General features: G+C 39.2%; 1 protein-coding gene across 1 annotated transcript in view; it reads right to left on the bottom strand.

The window, feature by feature from the left end:
* LOC121673698 (ras and Rab interactor 3-like) overlaps positions 1 to 16,581 on the bottom strand; it is a 160,598-nt gene that overhangs the window by 89,206 nt on the left and 54,811 nt on the right. The window contains exons 5-12 of the mRNA XM_042047299.1: positions 14,817 to 14,901; positions 13,185 to 13,288; positions 12,370 to 12,444; positions 11,351 to 11,376; positions 10,604 to 10,657; positions 9,411 to 9,553; positions 4,656 to 4,825; positions 2,591 to 2,735 (exon numbers count right to left, since the gene is read on the bottom strand). Of these exons, the coding sequence (XP_041903233.1) occupies positions 2,591 to 2,735; positions 4,656 to 4,825; positions 9,411 to 9,553; positions 10,604 to 10,657; positions 11,351 to 11,376; positions 12,370 to 12,444; positions 13,185 to 13,288; positions 14,817 to 14,901 (802 nt within the window). The remainder of the gene's footprint in view (positions 1 to 2,590; positions 2,736 to 4,655; positions 4,826 to 9,410; positions 9,554 to 10,603; positions 10,658 to 11,350; positions 11,377 to 12,369; positions 12,445 to 13,184; positions 13,289 to 14,816; positions 14,902 to 16,581) is intronic.

The raw sequence follows: 16,581 nt of genomic DNA, 5'->3' as shown, positions 1-16,581 counted from the left end.
TGGACTCTTGATTTTAAGACCAGGAAAAGGCATCATGACAAAGGGGATATATGCTGAAACTGTTTGAGACTGTTTTCATGTGACAACTGTATTCTCTATTTCTGCTTGCTAAAGCCCTACAGTTACTGCTGAGCACTCCTGTTGACAGAGGATAAAAAAAAGAAAAAAAATGCAAAAGATGCATTTTGAGATGGCAAATAATTACTGTGAATCACTCAGAGATGAAACTTCACACTTCCCTTACATTTACTTCTGTTTCAGAAAAAAACAAACTTGTTATTGCAAAAGTATCTAGAACATGCAAATTGAAGAAAGAAAGTCAAATGCCAAACTAGGCTAGAAAATGGGACTACAAAACAGCACAAAAAAAGGGGTTGGGCCAACTCACAGCCACTGCAGTTGCAGCTCCCAAAATACTAGAGTGAATTTTTTACTTAGGACGCCGCAACCGGTTGAATTGGAAAGTCCAATTGAAAACTGAAAGCTTATCCTTCACAGAACACTTTACAGTACTGAAAAAATACATGAACTTCTGATCTTTAGAAAATGTACGTGCCTTATTCCTGGACAGAAAATATACCAAAGAAAACCAGAGGGGATTCTGGGAAACTGCAAACTACCTTTCCCTGAAGCCAGTTTTAAATGTCAGGAGTTTTTTAGGCAACTGATTGTGCCACAGTACTTAAACAACAACAAAGCATGATGCTGGGTCCTCACATTTTCACCAAACTTATTAAAGTGGTGCTTTTGAAAGCAAAATAAAAGAATTCTCACTCAGAATATATGAGTTGAGCAATGAGAATCCAACCAATTGATAATCATCACCCGACAACAGGAGTGGCAACCTGAAGGTAATGATGAGGATTTTATACAATCACTTAATCACTATTACACAGCTCCTTGAGTTCATGTTGAACTTTTGCTCCCTTCAGTATGAATTGCATCACCAGTGGTTCCACTCTGGCCTGTTGAACCTTACTTTATCTTTAAAGACTTTCTCAAAAATGCAGAAAAACTGCATTTAAAGAAGACCAGTGACATAAGTAATAACTCCCTATTTAGTTCAGAGCATTTTGTCTATTGTGAATGTCACACGCTTAGGAAGCTCTAATCTGAAATCTATGTTTTATTCATAAAAAAGCCATCTGGAACATAAGAAGAAATGAATGATTGCACTACCCTAATCAAAACTTGTATCCAAAAACTTGTTAAAAACATCTCAGTTTAAAAGTCTTCCTTGCCAACCCATGCAAGGGTGGTCAAGGTTTGGAACAGAGTGCTCATGGAAGCAGTGGAATCGCTGTCTCCGGCAGTGTTCAAAAGAAGCACAGATGAGGTGCTTAGTAACATGGTTTAGCATGGACTCGGCAGCATTGGGTTAATGGCTGGACTTAATAATCTCTGACATTTTTTCCAACCTTACTGATTATAGGATTCTATGATCTTTAGATGGTTTGGGGAGATATTTTTCCTTTTTAGAAGTTGTTTATTAGTTTCTGTTGTTATTATTACTATTATTATTACTGTTGTCATTAACTTGCTCATGTGCACAAGCATATTGCTGACTTGGATCCTGTTAGTTCACCATACAATAAAAGTATTTTTTTCACTATCTCATGAATGATCAGAAGCCCATCTAATGGGCCTATCTTCCATGAATTAGTTTGCTTCCTCACTCCAATCTGTAACTGCTGACTGCAAGAAGCTCCTGTGGGAACACAGTAACACACGAAAACATACAGTATCATCTAGTCTTCACGTAGTATGCTTCAGTGTTTGTTCAATCACAAACATCTCTTCTACAACGATAGCAACTGAAGCAATGGGATCTCTAAGAAACTAGATACAACACGGAAAATCCTTCTTTTTCACTGCATGTGGTATTTACCCATGCTGAGCAATACTTGTGTTAAACAGTAACTATGTGACAGACTACACGTCTGTGAGGGCTGATCTCATCTCTGCTGTCTAATCTCCAAAGCATTTGGGCAAGAGTCAACCTGCAATGTGCGAAGGGCACTAGCACAAGAGGTTGGTTATACATAGCCCTTCATACCAAAGAATTTCAAAAAAATTTCCAAAGGTGACTACTATTGCATACAGCTATTCTAACAATTTTAAATACTCTTTCTCCCCCTAAATATTTTTTCCTTTTCATGCAAGAAGCCTCCCCCCCTACAGTCACTGAATCAATTTATTATGTATTTATACACCAAGGTGCCTCTGGCCTAGAAATTTCCAGCAGGTCATTATTAACTGTTGACTTCAAAATTACTTGTAGTGCAGTGCTCATCAGGTCAGTCTTAAGTGTTTCAATATAAACTTCCCTTTCCCACTTTCCCTTCACCTTGGGCAAATCAGCACTTCTACCGTGGCTGTCTATGATGACTGGAAAACACTATCCTAAGATCTGCTTTTAGTCATCCAGCCTCCAGCCCAGTTTTACTGTCAGCAAATCCATCTTTCAGATGGTCAAACCAATCCCTTTCCTCCTCTCTCCCCACATATGTTGCCTTTCTTACAACCCAGTGTTTGGTATTTAAATTATCTTCTCTTTCAGTACTATGAACACCTAGAAAGTAAGACTTACCTGGCACTGAAAATGGAGTTAGATTGTCCTGTTCATTTTCCTCCTCTTGGTTCCCCACAGGGATGTTTCCATTTTCAATATTCTCCTGTCTCCTGTTCTGAAGTGCTTTGCTTGAGCCATTGGCAGATTGGATTAACCGCTGACGCTGCGGTGTCAAAACAAAAACTGCCATAGTTCAGAAAGGATTTACTTTGTGAAATCTGAGTTTTACTGTCTGTCGAGCCCCAGTCACATAAGCCATGAAGTTTCTCCTCAAAACTTTCCTTTCAGTCAAAAACAAACCTGTCTTCATCAGGCATCAGGCTTCACCACACTAACCATCCACTTCAAAATTACCAGCAGGAGTCTTTCAAGCCTTGATGGAGAATGTTGTAATATTTGTTCTTCCACATCATGTTTTAATCAATGTGGTTATTCTAAAGCACTTCTCACTCAACAGTGCCCACTCAAACCAGCAATAACACCAAAATCAAGTGGTAACACTCAAGACATTTCTGCACAACTAGAGCTGGCTTATGAATGACTCATTATCCAGGAACTCTCATTCCCAGATACAACTCCTCTCCCTCCTTCTCATCTCCATTCACTGAGGTGAATTTAAACTTCCTATTTTTAATTTCAAAAGCAAGACTAATCCCTATTGCCCTTGTCCCAGTACATGAAGCTCATAATTGGCTCTGCAGACATGCTGCAGTTCCAATACACAATACAACAATTACAGGGATTAGGTTTTAAACATCAGTATATATACCCATTTACACACTGGGGGTTGTTATATGCAACAGTAATGTCTTACTTTTATTAAAAAAATAAATACTTTTAATTCATTTGATGAGGTAATGCAGGGTTGATAAGTGTTCTCTTTTCATGACAAACTTGCAAAATTCCTAAAAAGTGCTCTGAAATGCCTTGAAAAATAAAGTAACTGCACAACATGCAAAAAAATTTCTGAAAGCAGTATTAACATACTGTAGTGAAAACCAGAGAAAAATCATATCTGAATACTTTGCAAAACTTGTGAATATATAACTGAGAATACGTAAAACCATAGATTCAAAATGCTCAAGTTCACAGAACATTTTTTGCAGATGTTGAAAGGGCAAGTATCAGCTTTCTATCCACACAGCCACTACAAATTTTTCTCTGATCAATGAATTGACTTCAAGAATTACACAGTCAACTGTTGCCATGTGCCCTCTCTGATCTTCTACTCCTGACCATAACACCTTTCACTATTTTACTGTTAAATTGGATTTTTGTTACAAATATATTAATGGTGCTATCTTTTAGTGTGGTATTCATAAGGCTGGCTAAACACATGAACTGTGTTATGGTACTGAAATCTATTTACTTGCCAGAGTAAATACCTCTTTTATTTGATATTGTGGGAGCAAATTATAAAATCCTGCCTTCATAGCACCCAGGTTGGTAGGCCAAAGATTTCACCCCCAGTACTTCACTCAAGTTCCAAACAGCCTCACTTGCCAAGCCCTGCCACTTCAGCTGCCTGGTGTGGAACAAGCAGTGTACAGTCCTGACAATGTATCAAGAGAGAACTGAAACTGTCCAGGGCAAATTCCCCTCATGAAAATATTTTGGTCCATTTTTATTTTGAGTTGAGGACTACAGTGAATATTAAAGAAGTAGGTGAATCTCTGAAGTGGTCCTGAAGTGTTGATAATATAAGAGCAGTTCTTAAGAATTCTGGTTGCTGTCTTCATGACCCTTTTTTTAACCTGACCACTTTTGTAATAACCAAAACCAATCCTTCTGCTGCAATTAAAATCTAAATGTGCACATATGCACAAACGCACACTGAAATAAACATCTTCTGTCAGTGAGGTAAGATAGTCCCTCCTTTTTGAGTGCCCTCCCATTAAAAGAGGCAGCATCATCAGTTGGGAATCAATCTTCAAATCTGTTCTCACATAGCTGCTAGAGAAAGACATAGTTCTATCCCATCCGTAGGAACATGGGAGAATCTAAATTCCAGAATCACTATGAAAACAGCTCTTTGGTGACCCCTCTGGCTCATGGTCATTTACTGTTCTCCTAATGAACGTACCTCATTAATGATGAGTCGGCTTGCCATCCGCATTCTGGTGCGTGGTCCAAATTTATTCGTAATCATGATCCGTAATCCAGCTTCAGGGAACCGGTATTTGGGAGGACTGGAGCAGATTATCTCATCCACCATCATAACACTGTTTTTGCCATACTGCTGCATGCCCTTCACTAATGATCACAACGGACAGAGTTAGCAGTGTAATTGATCTTACCATGCGTCCCATCATGCAGAGCCAGGTCTTTTCAGGCTCAGGTGGGGGTAATATTCTTCTGAATGCCTGAATTTATGAGTTACTTTACTTTTATATTTCTGCAGCCTGGTGAATCTCCTCATCAGCTGGGCATGTTGTTTAGATCACACGCTGGAAAGGGACTTCACTCTGCTAAGGTAGCCACCAAGCCACTGTCAGGTTAGTGGGAGCAGTTTTTCCCCAGCTGCTCATGCTGTAGTATCAGCTTTCTTTGCTTATGTCCCACTAGGGTCTCGTACTCTTTCTCTAAAAGTGTTTGCACTGTGGCAGTGTAGACAGCACTCCTAAAACCTCTAAAGCTACTCCATTGGATAAAGGTGCTGCACATCGAGAAGGCCCTAATGTGCTCACTCCTTCTGGAAATCTTCACTTTACCTTCAAAGAATATTACCAGTACCTCTCACACGAAAAGATTTGAAATGATGAAAAACAACAATTGTCAAGAACATATCTATGCTAGCCTTTGTTAATATAAAGGAACCCCTACCACGGTTAAGATTACAAATTTAACAAAGTTTCTACACATAGATACAAAATTTTATTGGGAATCAACACAAGTACAGGCAAGAACTTTAGGAGCTCACCACCAAACCAGTATTCTCACAAATGCTACAGACTACACACAGCAAGCAGAGCAAGGCTCAGCAGACAGGAGACATACCCATGTGGTGTTAGAAAGCAGGGCAAGAAATACACACGACTATAATAAATATCAATTATTACATATAATAATATGTACAGGAAAAAAAATTCTTTGCTGCTTGTTTTCTGCTTTGCTTAGCTTGGCCTCCCCCTTTCCCTCCCCTTTTGCATTGTTACTTACATTAAGAAGAGGAGGAGAATTTAGGAGGTGGAAGTGAAAGATAATTAGTGCATGGTTCCAGTCAGGAAGCAAAGGAAATCTAAGAAAACATTCAACTCAAACAATGGAATTAAAATGGACCTGTTCTAAACACACAGAAGCCTATATTGTTACTCTTTTGCATTGTTACAGTGCTGAAATATTTTTGTTTTTCAGGAGGAAGACTGGATCCATGCATGCATCTAAGTCACATCATGCAATAAAGGCTTTGCTGTCTAAAGCATCTTCTAGCATATCTGCAGTTCAAGAAATACATCTTCCATAATGATTCACCAAGAAAAATCGATTATTACAAATACACATCTGTAACTTTTACCCTTCAGCATCTGAGGGTCTTGCCTTGTTGCACTAAAATGGGTTCAGTGAGTACACTGGGGTTACCTGAAGTGTCATAAACATAAGATTTCTGGTTTCACAAAGACATGTGCCCTACTCAAAGAAATCACTCTGCAGTCTTGCTTGCAGCTTAACATCTCTAATACAGAATATAACTAGTAGTAATTTTACATTTGCTAAATGTAAAGGAGCAATTATCCTTCTCCATCCTGACATCTAAATCAAATTAACTTTGCTGAGTACTGGGGCTGATGATGCGAATAAGGAGCACATCCACTCCAATGACTCTTAAAGGATAGGAGCTTTTCTGTGAAGGAATATACAGCCAGACAAGTTTCCTAGGAATCAGTCCTCACAGAATAGGGCTCAACCACATCAACTTAACATTTACTTTAACTGAAGAAAAAGAAATAATTGACAGCATTGTTGGTATGGCAGAAAGGCCAGATATTAACAGTCTCATCAGGTTAACTGCTCCCAAGTGAGTTTCTCCAGAGAATTAACCAAAATGCTTCATCTTACAGTGTCATGAAAAACATGGAAGCAATGAAGTTAACTCTGAAACTGTTGCTTAGAGCCCTGTGAAGACAGTGAACAAACACTCAGCTTTGATAAAAGTACCATGATTAAAAACTCAGCACTGATGTAGAATACCTCATGCTAAATATACATATAAGTAACTGCAGCTATTTTGACTTACTGCAGCACATTGCTCTTACTATTTTCATTATTTTCAGTCTGACTCCCTGTGTCTGTAAATATACATACCTTAGCTCTATATAGTATGAACTCCACCTAAAAATTGTTTTAAGAAATGTGAAATGGAGAAAGCCTTTTGCCCTTCTCCTTTGTGACAATCCTTAAAAAAAATCTATTGGGAATAGCTTTTCTTTCCAACAAACTTACTGCTCACCATCAAAGGCTCATCACCAACAGCCCTGTCAAAATCAACAGAAAGCTTCTTGATGACTTTAGTTCTGATCAGGCCCTCAGAAACCCACTTTTGTCCAAATTTCTGGTTCCAGGAAAGGGTCAAACCATGCCACCTGGTGGAAATTTGGGTCAACATAATAAAAGTCAAGGGCAATACGTGTTTGTACTTTGAAAATTGGAGCAGTATTCACAAAGTACATCTACTTTGCCTTTACCTGTGTGTGCAGAACTCACCCTTCAAATGGAATTTTTTTTTAATGGTGAAAAGCTCTCCTTTGTCTTTCTGAAACTTCAGTGATGAAAGGTTTTATATTGTACCACAGGAACCTCTTGAAAGTAATGGAACTTACAAGCATAAAAGAGCTTTACAGTGTGTGAACCCACCTTTTACCTGCACCCTGAGCAACAGACTATCCTTTCTAGAAACAAAGTTCCTCACCCAAAGCAACTGTTCATTTATGGGGAGTAATCAGGTTTTCCTCCAGTGGAAAATCACATTAAGGTCAAACCTACACCTTCATGAAGCCAAGGGAGGTTTTTTGGTGGATCCTGAAAGCTGTTAAGAGGCCAGCCCTAGTTCTCTCCTTGCTATTAGCAGTGCTCCTTTCTGAAAGCTGCTGCTGGGGAAAAGGCAGCTCAGCTTGTGAAGCCAGCATGTGTCAACTAGGAGGGAGTCACTGATGGGTCATGGCATACTTTGAGAGAGCAGGAGGGAAGAAGCAAGAGACAGGCATGTGACAGTTTTCTAGGACAGCATCTTGACACATAAAGCAGCTAGGCTAACGCTGCCATCCTCCACTCCCACTGCTCACTCCAAATCCTTAATCTCTTCTTCCTGTACTTTCTCATCCCAGGCATGTTTGCCTATGAAAGTACCTACACTCTTTGAACAATTGTTCCTCCAATGCAGCATGTATTTGTGTAAAGGGTGCTGGAGAAGGCAAAGGGAATTTGACTGAAACTGCAATGTCAGTGCATCTTTGAGGGAAAATCAGAAAAGAAATCTGCTGTGGACAGTTGCTAGTGAAGCCTTCTTGCTTCTTTTCTGCATGTTCTTCACCAGCATTCAGTAATCTACACATTTCCTGGAAAAGGAAATAGGTGGACAGGCAAGCACTCTGTGCTATCATCCCCTTAGCACAAGAGCCAGAGAGCAGAGCCTGCTGCGAGATGGCCTCAAAAGTAAAACCCACTAGTATCTGTGGTCTTTACTGGATTAACCATTTCCCATGTCTCCACCTGAATACAGGAGGCATCTATGGAACCTTGCATGGACACACATCCACATCAAACAGACAGACCTCGCGATATCATACTCAATGGTCACAAAAGTTCATTATAAAATGAGATGAAAATATTTCAAAGTCACCTTCATTTAATTATGCTACAATGTCCTAGGAGAAATAATTTTAAATGAGTATTGCCTAAACACCTTATCTAGGACCAGAGTTGCAGTGTGCTGTCATTGAATAAACCTGCAGGTACCCATATCTACCCTGAAGAAATCCCAGCCTAAATACTAAAAGCAGAGTGTGATTCTCTGAGCCTGCCCTAAATTCCTGCTTGCCATTATTTGGTATTACGTGAGGATCTTTCCAATGCTACCGACACTGCTGATGAGCTCAGCCTCCTAGAACGGGAGATGTTTGCAAAGAACAAAGTGAGGAGACCTCATTTGTTAAGAGCAGCCCAAGTGCTCACAAAATTACAGGGTTTGTGCTTCGAAAGTAGGAATGATTTTGCTCTACAGAGAAAAGAAAGAATGGAAGAGAAAAGGGATAAGACAAAGATAAAAACAGGCTTAGAAAAAAAGCCAAAAATGCTCAGGTATTTTTGTTTACTTTCAGTACCAGAAGCTGGATATCATCTTCTTTCCTTTATGACAAAGACACAAACAGCAAAGAACCCGCATTTTTCAATTTTACGTATGTGCCTGGTGATGTATACAGCCTATTTAGGCATGTGAAAAACAGTTGTCTGAGAATCTGAACTCAGCATGTAATCCCTCTTGCCCACTGATCTACCCATGTCTTTTCCTTCAACATCCACATCTAAGCTTCTCATTCCAAACTAATTTTTGAAGTGAAAATTGCCTTCTTCCTGGTAAAAAAAAATTTACTTATTTCACAATGTTGTAGCTCATCACTGAACAGGAGATAAAAAGGGAGGAAAATTGCCAATGTGCAAAGCAGCTTGTTTTCAGACTATTAAAAAAAAAATCTTTTTTTTTTAATGTGGCAGCATGACTGGTGAATTATCAAGTTAACCCTGCTTACGACTGAATAGTAACACTGTTTTGATATGCATTAAAGAAATAAAAAGAATATCCTGTGAACTACTCTTTCTCCAAGTCCTGTCTGCTCAGCCTTACCTTTCCATAGTAATGGAATGGACGGGTCGTCATAACTAGAAGTGTAACATTTATTACCATCTTCCAGCTCATTGTTGACTGTGTCACCATTTCCAACATTCTTGCTTTTAAGCATGAAGAAATTTTGCATCCTCATGTTGTACCTGAAAGTGCAAACGAAAGGTCTGAAAAGGTTGGATTTTTGCATTTTCTTAGCAAGCTTTTAAGCATCTGAGAACAACTTATGCAGGCAAGCAGTAAAGCCTAGATGCATGTTCTCTGACAACTAATAGGAAGTGAAGAGAAAGGACTGTCCAACTCAGTGGCAAGCTGACAGGAAAGCAAGGACTGCACCTATCTCTCATGATACGTAGCAAACTGCAAAAAGGCACTGGAGCAGATTTAGTGAAGGCAAAACGCTGAAGCTGTGGATTTTGGAGCCAGGACCCTCATTATACTTCCTCCTGCATCAGCTCGCAATTCACCTCACTGTTTCTCTCAGTACTGTGCTCCCTGTGGGGGGGTTCTTGAGCATTTCTGGGACTGCTGACCACACCCTTCTAAAGACAGCATACATCTATTTTAGCACTAGGGTGGGATCTAAGAGGGTTGTCAATGAACTCTGCTAAGACTTGATGTAGGAGAAAAGGGTGTTACAACAGGGTGATTTGTGAAGGGAAGGCACCAAGGGATGTAAGTCTAAGCAACTTGCAATAGAAGGGTGGACTCACAGACACTTGCAGTAACAGTCAGACCTCTGACTCTCCTGTCAGAGGCAGTGACACAACAGAAGAAGATGTCAGTATACAACCTGGTATGAGATGGTCTGAAGATAAATACATGCTTAGCACTCTGTCTAATGGTCCTTGACCTTGTTCTCCAGGGAGTACAAAATACGTGTCAGAGCTGACATGATGTGTCCTTACAATACAGACTACTCCACAGATGTTTTATATACCTTTGTATAAATGACATTTTTCTCAACTTTTTCTGAAAGCTACTTTACCTCTGTGCACTATGAAAAAGATGCATTAAAGTATTTGCTGCTGACTGAGCACAAATCTAGAATTAAACTGGTTAAGCACAAAAACCAATAGATCTTACACAGAAACATCACTGGCTGTACTGCCCTCAGGCAGGGAGGCCAAAGATAAAACAGGACCAAAAGAATGATGGTCAGTTAACACCCAAAGGGTTTAGCAAGAAGTACTTACTTCATGATAAGTATGTAGAATGAATACATAATGATGAGTACAAGGCTTTCCCACCTCAAAAAGACAGAAAGAAGTGTTAGAAAGCCATTGAAACAGCTGTATGCTTTACAAGTTTTATGTAGGAGTGTGCCTTAAACATCTGGTACAAGTCACATTTGCGCACACAGGATTCTCAGCACTAAGATTAGATGGTGTCTCAGCAGAATGAGAGGGGAAGCAGACTATCAAGTTTCAATAAACACGCAAACAAAATGCAACGCGTATATTTCAGGAACGTGCTGCATACTGAAACCACAGCTACCCTCCGTGGACTGTAACACCCAGGCCTTCTGTCATTTCGGTGCTGAAGCAGAGGCCACGCACTCTGAGAGCACTGTTAGCAGATGCTTATGATCTTACACTAGGATTCACATTGGGGTGTTCTTTGGAACACCTGGCACCCCCATAAATGTTAACAGTCCGAATCAGAGCAGAAGAGTTTTAGTTACCCTCTCTGCACATGGGAATCTTCAGGCCTTACATACAGCCTATGTATGTCCTTAATGTTTCCAGGTTCTTACATTTTCTTTTAGTTTTCCCTGACCATCATAAAAACTAAATCCCAGGAAAATACATAGGATTTCCTAAGTGTTCAATCTAGCTCATACTCTCGCTGTGTAGAATGAAAGTGAATTACACAACAACTCTATTTACTGGTGAGCCTCATGGCAAATACAGGACTGTACAGAATAACTTAACACAACTTACCATTCTATTTTCTCATCATATATGAACTAGGAGGAAAAAACAGGAAACACGTAAATTGACCATTTCTCTGATCTCTCTCGAAAAACAGTCAAATTTCTTTAGCAAGTATCTAGACAGACCTAATCAAGTTTTGACCCTTTCTAACCAGAACTTCCACTGTATGGATTGTGCCCCTCACAAAACACAAACCTTGTGAACAAGGCCTGGATCTCTGTCAGTGGCTGCTGTAAGTACTATTTAGTGAAACAGTGCAAGCATGTGAAGGACAGACAGATATGCACACATGTACCCACGTGCTGTGCAAATGACAGTAAAGACACTTATTCCAAAAATACTTAACTTTTGAGTCCTTTTAACAGCTAGACTAGCTTTAGCAAAAGAGGCAGCCATTCTACTTCTCCTCTTGGGCCATGTGGTTATACACATTTTACTCCACCCTATGTAACTGCTGTTACTGAACACATAGCTAGTGATCCACTTGTATTACAAAATACAGGCTAAGTGGATTCTTCCCTGCCTTGCCACCAAACACATTAAATGTGTACACTCAGGAACTACCACACCGCTCTAGATGAACAAAGTGGTATCTCACCTGTGCTCTATGTGGAAAAATCTACCCAGAATCTGAAATGAAATTACTGTGTAGAAGCAAGAAAGTGCCACCTTCCCTATTTAAAATAGAAGTGTAGCTCAAAATTTTTCACCTCCACAACAAGCAGTCTCCTAGGTCAGAGGAGAGTGCTATGTGCACTGTGTAACAGTAGCCTCCTAGCCTGCAGAACTGTACAAACCCTATGTACAAAGTGAATGGACACAGATGGACTTGATGGGCACATATTCCATGGGGCTGTATGAAATTTTCATATTTATACAACACTGTGGAGCTCAGCCCTCACTTCCAGATGCCACTAGAACTAGCCAGGAAAATAATCATTGGCCAGTATTTATCAATAGTTAGCAGACTAGTCCTCCAAAAATTCAAGCAATGAAACACAACAGCTGATAAGAGAACTACTTACAACAATAAGTATGATCACAGATATTGTGTAGTATATAGAATCCCGGAACACAGCCCACTGGGTGAGACAAACCACCTGAAAAATACCACAGCTGCAGTCAACAAAAATATGCCACTTCAGAAACAGATAAACAAACAAACAAAAAGGCCCCTATCTTAAAATAACTTAGGTGTGTGAGCAGAGTAATTATTATTATTAGCAGCTATTCTGAAAGCAAATGCAGTTTTATGCTACCGTGAAGATCTATCAGTCTATTAGACAATGACTCTATAATAAGCACTAGTAATAAAAATCATATAGCAACTTCCATTAATGAAACACATTTCTTACTAATGATACTTGATTTGGTCATAATTTCAATTGTAAAGTACAATTCATTGTACGGCAGCAAATCAGTTGTTCCTCATTCCTTATATCTGTGGATATACTGGACTTACTACCTGAAAAAATATGATAAACAGTTTAACCATCTATTGAGTAAGGAGTAAATCTCATGCTTGTGTCCCAGATTCTTTGACTGTCATCAGTACCAGGAAGGATCAGCAGATGCCACTGATCAGCTGACTGTAAACACAGTATTGTATGAAGAAGAACCAGTTTCCTCTGTATGCTACATGTTCAGAGTGCTGAAACCACAGCTGAACTTTTCAGAAACATTTGCTATTTGTAAAGCATTTGTAAATTTTTTCCAATCCTTGACATTCTTCACAATGCCATTTTTGTCTGTGACTTTGTCTTTTTGTTTTTAATATTTGCTCATGGAAACCCCTAATTTGTAAGCAACTGAACTACATAAAGACAAGTATCTTACTAACCTGTCCTGCAAACAGTCCACAGACACCAACAATGCAGAGGATGTTGAAAACTGCTGAACCAACAATGGTCCCAACTCCTACATCTCCATGAGTGATAAATACACCTGCAGAGGGAGCAAAACACACATAACTACCTTTGCCATGTAATTTTAAGTCACTCAGAACATGTACTACTTGTGAAGTAGAGACTGTTTCAAAGATTAACCAAAATATGTTTCATAATAAAGGCTCGCTTCTCTGTGTAATGATTTCCACTTTTAGTCTAGCTAGCAGCTCCCCAATTTTGGCTTAAAACCTCTATATACATATGTACTTTTATAAAATGACTTCTTAACTAGTTAGTTCAACAGCAAGTTCTCTGTTTCACAGCTTGGTTGGTAGTTGTGCAATAATCCATTCAAACGAGTATAAAACATCTCCAGTCACATTAGAAGCATGGGATTTATTTAAAGCACAGAAATCTTTCTCCAAGGTGAGAAATCAAACAACTTTTGCTAAAGTTACTTGATTGCTAAAGGGAGCCTTAAAGGCTTACAGTCACTGCTTTTCAAGAAGTTGGATGTGAGGTTATGGTGCATTCCTTTGTATACTATTTCCCTAAAGTTTGTAAAAACCTCAGTCAGGATAAAGCCTACAAAGGCTTTACTAAAGATTTTTCAAATTTAAGCCATCATGCTGCTAGAAAGCTACAACCTAGTTGCATTACTGAAATTTGGTTAGACACATCCCACAACTGGAGTGCTGCTATCAAGGACTATGGACTGTTCAGAAAGGGCAGCTGAGGACAGAGCAGTGTGGGTGGTCGCCTTGAGGAAAGGCTGAGAGTTGTGTTTGTTCAGCCTGGAGAAGAGAAGGCTCTGAGGAGACCTTGTTACAGCCCTTCAATACTTAAAGGGATCTTACAGGAAAGGAGGACAAACTTTTTAGGATCCCTAGGACAAGGGGTAATGGTTTTAAACTAAAAGAGGGTAGATTTAGACTAGATAAAAGGAATAAATTTTTTACAATGAGAGTGGTGAAACACTGGCACAAAGATGACCCCACTACTGGAAACATTCAGGATTAGGTTGGATGGAGCTCTGAGCAACCTGATCTAGTTGGAAATGTTGCTGCTCACTGCAGGGCAGCTGAACTAGATGTCCTTTAAAGGTGTCTTCCTCTAGACGGGGTCTCGTAAGAGTGGAGTAGAGGGGCAGAATCACCTCCCTCAAGCTACTGGCCACACTGCTTTTGGTGCAGCCCAGGATACAGTTGGTTTTCTGGGCTGCAAGTACACACTGGCTGTACATTGACAGATCATGATGAGCTTCTCATCATCCAACACCCCCCAAGTCTTTCTCCTCAGGGCTGCTCTTAATCTTTTTCCAAATATATCAAATTACGTCTCAGGGGACTTCAGTAAATCTCTTCTTTTGCTTCCTGTGTTCAGAATCAAACATTCCTCTCTGTGTTTTGAGAGGAGACTCACAGTTTTATGAGATATTTTGAGTAGTGAATTACACCATGAACCACAGACTAGCTGACAGCTGCAATTGCTGATTATAAATTGACAGGAGAATGGGTACCTGTGCTTGATCTGCTGCTGATTTTTCAGCAGCAGATCTCAAAAAAGCTTATGTGTGGGCTCCATACCTATAACAGATGCAAACAGCTCTGGGGTGGAGCTCCCTGCTGCCATGAACGTGGCTCCAGCAACATCTTCGCTCAAATGTAGTTTCTAGAAGAAAACAATTGGTAATTTCAGCACTGATACTGTATCTACATTGTGGAGTTTTATAGTTACGTATGTAAATGAATAGTCAATTGTGGCTTACATGGAGCTGATTACAGAAAAGTATCTCTACACATTCAAAAAGATTGTAAACATCTCAAATTGTTTTCATTAATTTACCTTTGGAACTCTAAACACAATCATTAAATTCCCCAACTCTCAGGGCTTCTAAAATTTGAAAATAAAAATCCGTAACAGAAAAATATAACCTTTGTGAATAAATCCTACAAACAGCAGGCTTGATTCTGGCTTCACTTTTCAACTCTGTTAATCAACAGTGAGTCCACTGACAAAGATAAAATTAGTCCAATTAGACACGGAGAGGCAGAGAGACACAGTATGGCAGAGAGATCTATTTTTATGACAGTGTCTCTTAAGCTCTAATAGGATATAGATAACTTAAGAGTTATAGAGTTCTCAGACCAGCATAAACATGTGCAGGTCCACAAGTGGCACAAGGGTTGCATCAATTTAGCAGTCTGAAGATCTTTCCCTCAAACTATAAACACGGTTTTATGGAGCAGCTTTTTCCTTTTTGAGAGTCACTAGGCTCATCTTTAGTACATTATTTTTCTTTTGAGGACAGAAAAGTAACTAGTGACAAAAGGAGAAGTAAAAAAATCCTGTGTTTTTCAAGCAGTTTGCCTGAAAACATCTTAAGCTGATGACAATGGCATCCTACACATCTTGACAAAACATAAAACACAAACATCATCTATTACCAGTCATACTGCTGCAGGAGCTCAAACCTAAGTGTGCTATCTGAACTCTTCTTAGCTGTTTAAATGTTCAGCAGAACATGAGACAAGACGTAAAGGTTTTATGAAGGATCAGTAACCAGTAATTGGTACAACCAACTGGTATGACTTAAATATGGTGTCTAAGGTGCATGCTGAATACAGAACACCTGGAAAGGGAAAGAAAAGATCCCAACTGAGTATTTTACTACTATTGATCACCTCTGTTATTTTTCTATTTGTTCTTCTACTGATAAGTGTAAGTTTGTACCTCATAGTAACATCAAGGACCAACGTAGTATGTTTAGCCATAGGAAAACAGACTTTTTAATTAGCTACAAAACCCCCCAGGAGTTTTTCAGAAAATGATCACTCTTATTTTTGTTTAAAAGCAAAAAGGAGGTGAGATTTTCATTTAGAAAGGAGTTAAAATCTACATTTGTATTATGTACTCATTTTGTTCACTACTAAACACAACATTTACATGCCATGTATAAATTCTAACCTGTCACAATCAACTCAGAATCCTACACGTAATTTTGCCAAGTCTTTTCAAAAATTATGTAAAGGCATTACGTTTTTGTTTTGGCTTTTGGGTTTTTTGCATTTAAAATAAGTATTCTCATGCCATATCCAAGGTGCATACTTTTCTCATGCATTTTCCCTTTTCTCCACTTTATGGTAGGACCACATATACTTCCTCTCTCCTTGCTGATACAGTGGTAGATGTGCAATAAGATTCGCATAGCCAACACATTCCTTTTTCTATCTACGATACCTTTTCAGAAGTTACTTTTAAAAAAAGGAGTACAATAATAAACCCAATTCATCCATAACCCATACTTCTCCTAGTTACATGCTTCAGGTATTTAAGAGTAGGCTTTGCCAT

This window comes from Corvus kubaryi, unplaced genomic scaffold, assembly GCF_017639235.1.
Source record: "Corvus kubaryi isolate FWS band 111438036 unplaced genomic scaffold, C.kubaryi_AGA036_p1.0 66, whole genome shotgun sequence".
In the NCBI taxonomy this organism is placed as follows: domain Eukaryota; kingdom Metazoa; phylum Chordata; class Aves; order Passeriformes; family Corvidae; genus Corvus; species Corvus kubaryi.
The sequence above is the reverse complement of the archived record's forward strand: the minus strand, read 5'-3'. Positions and strand labels throughout refer to the sequence as shown.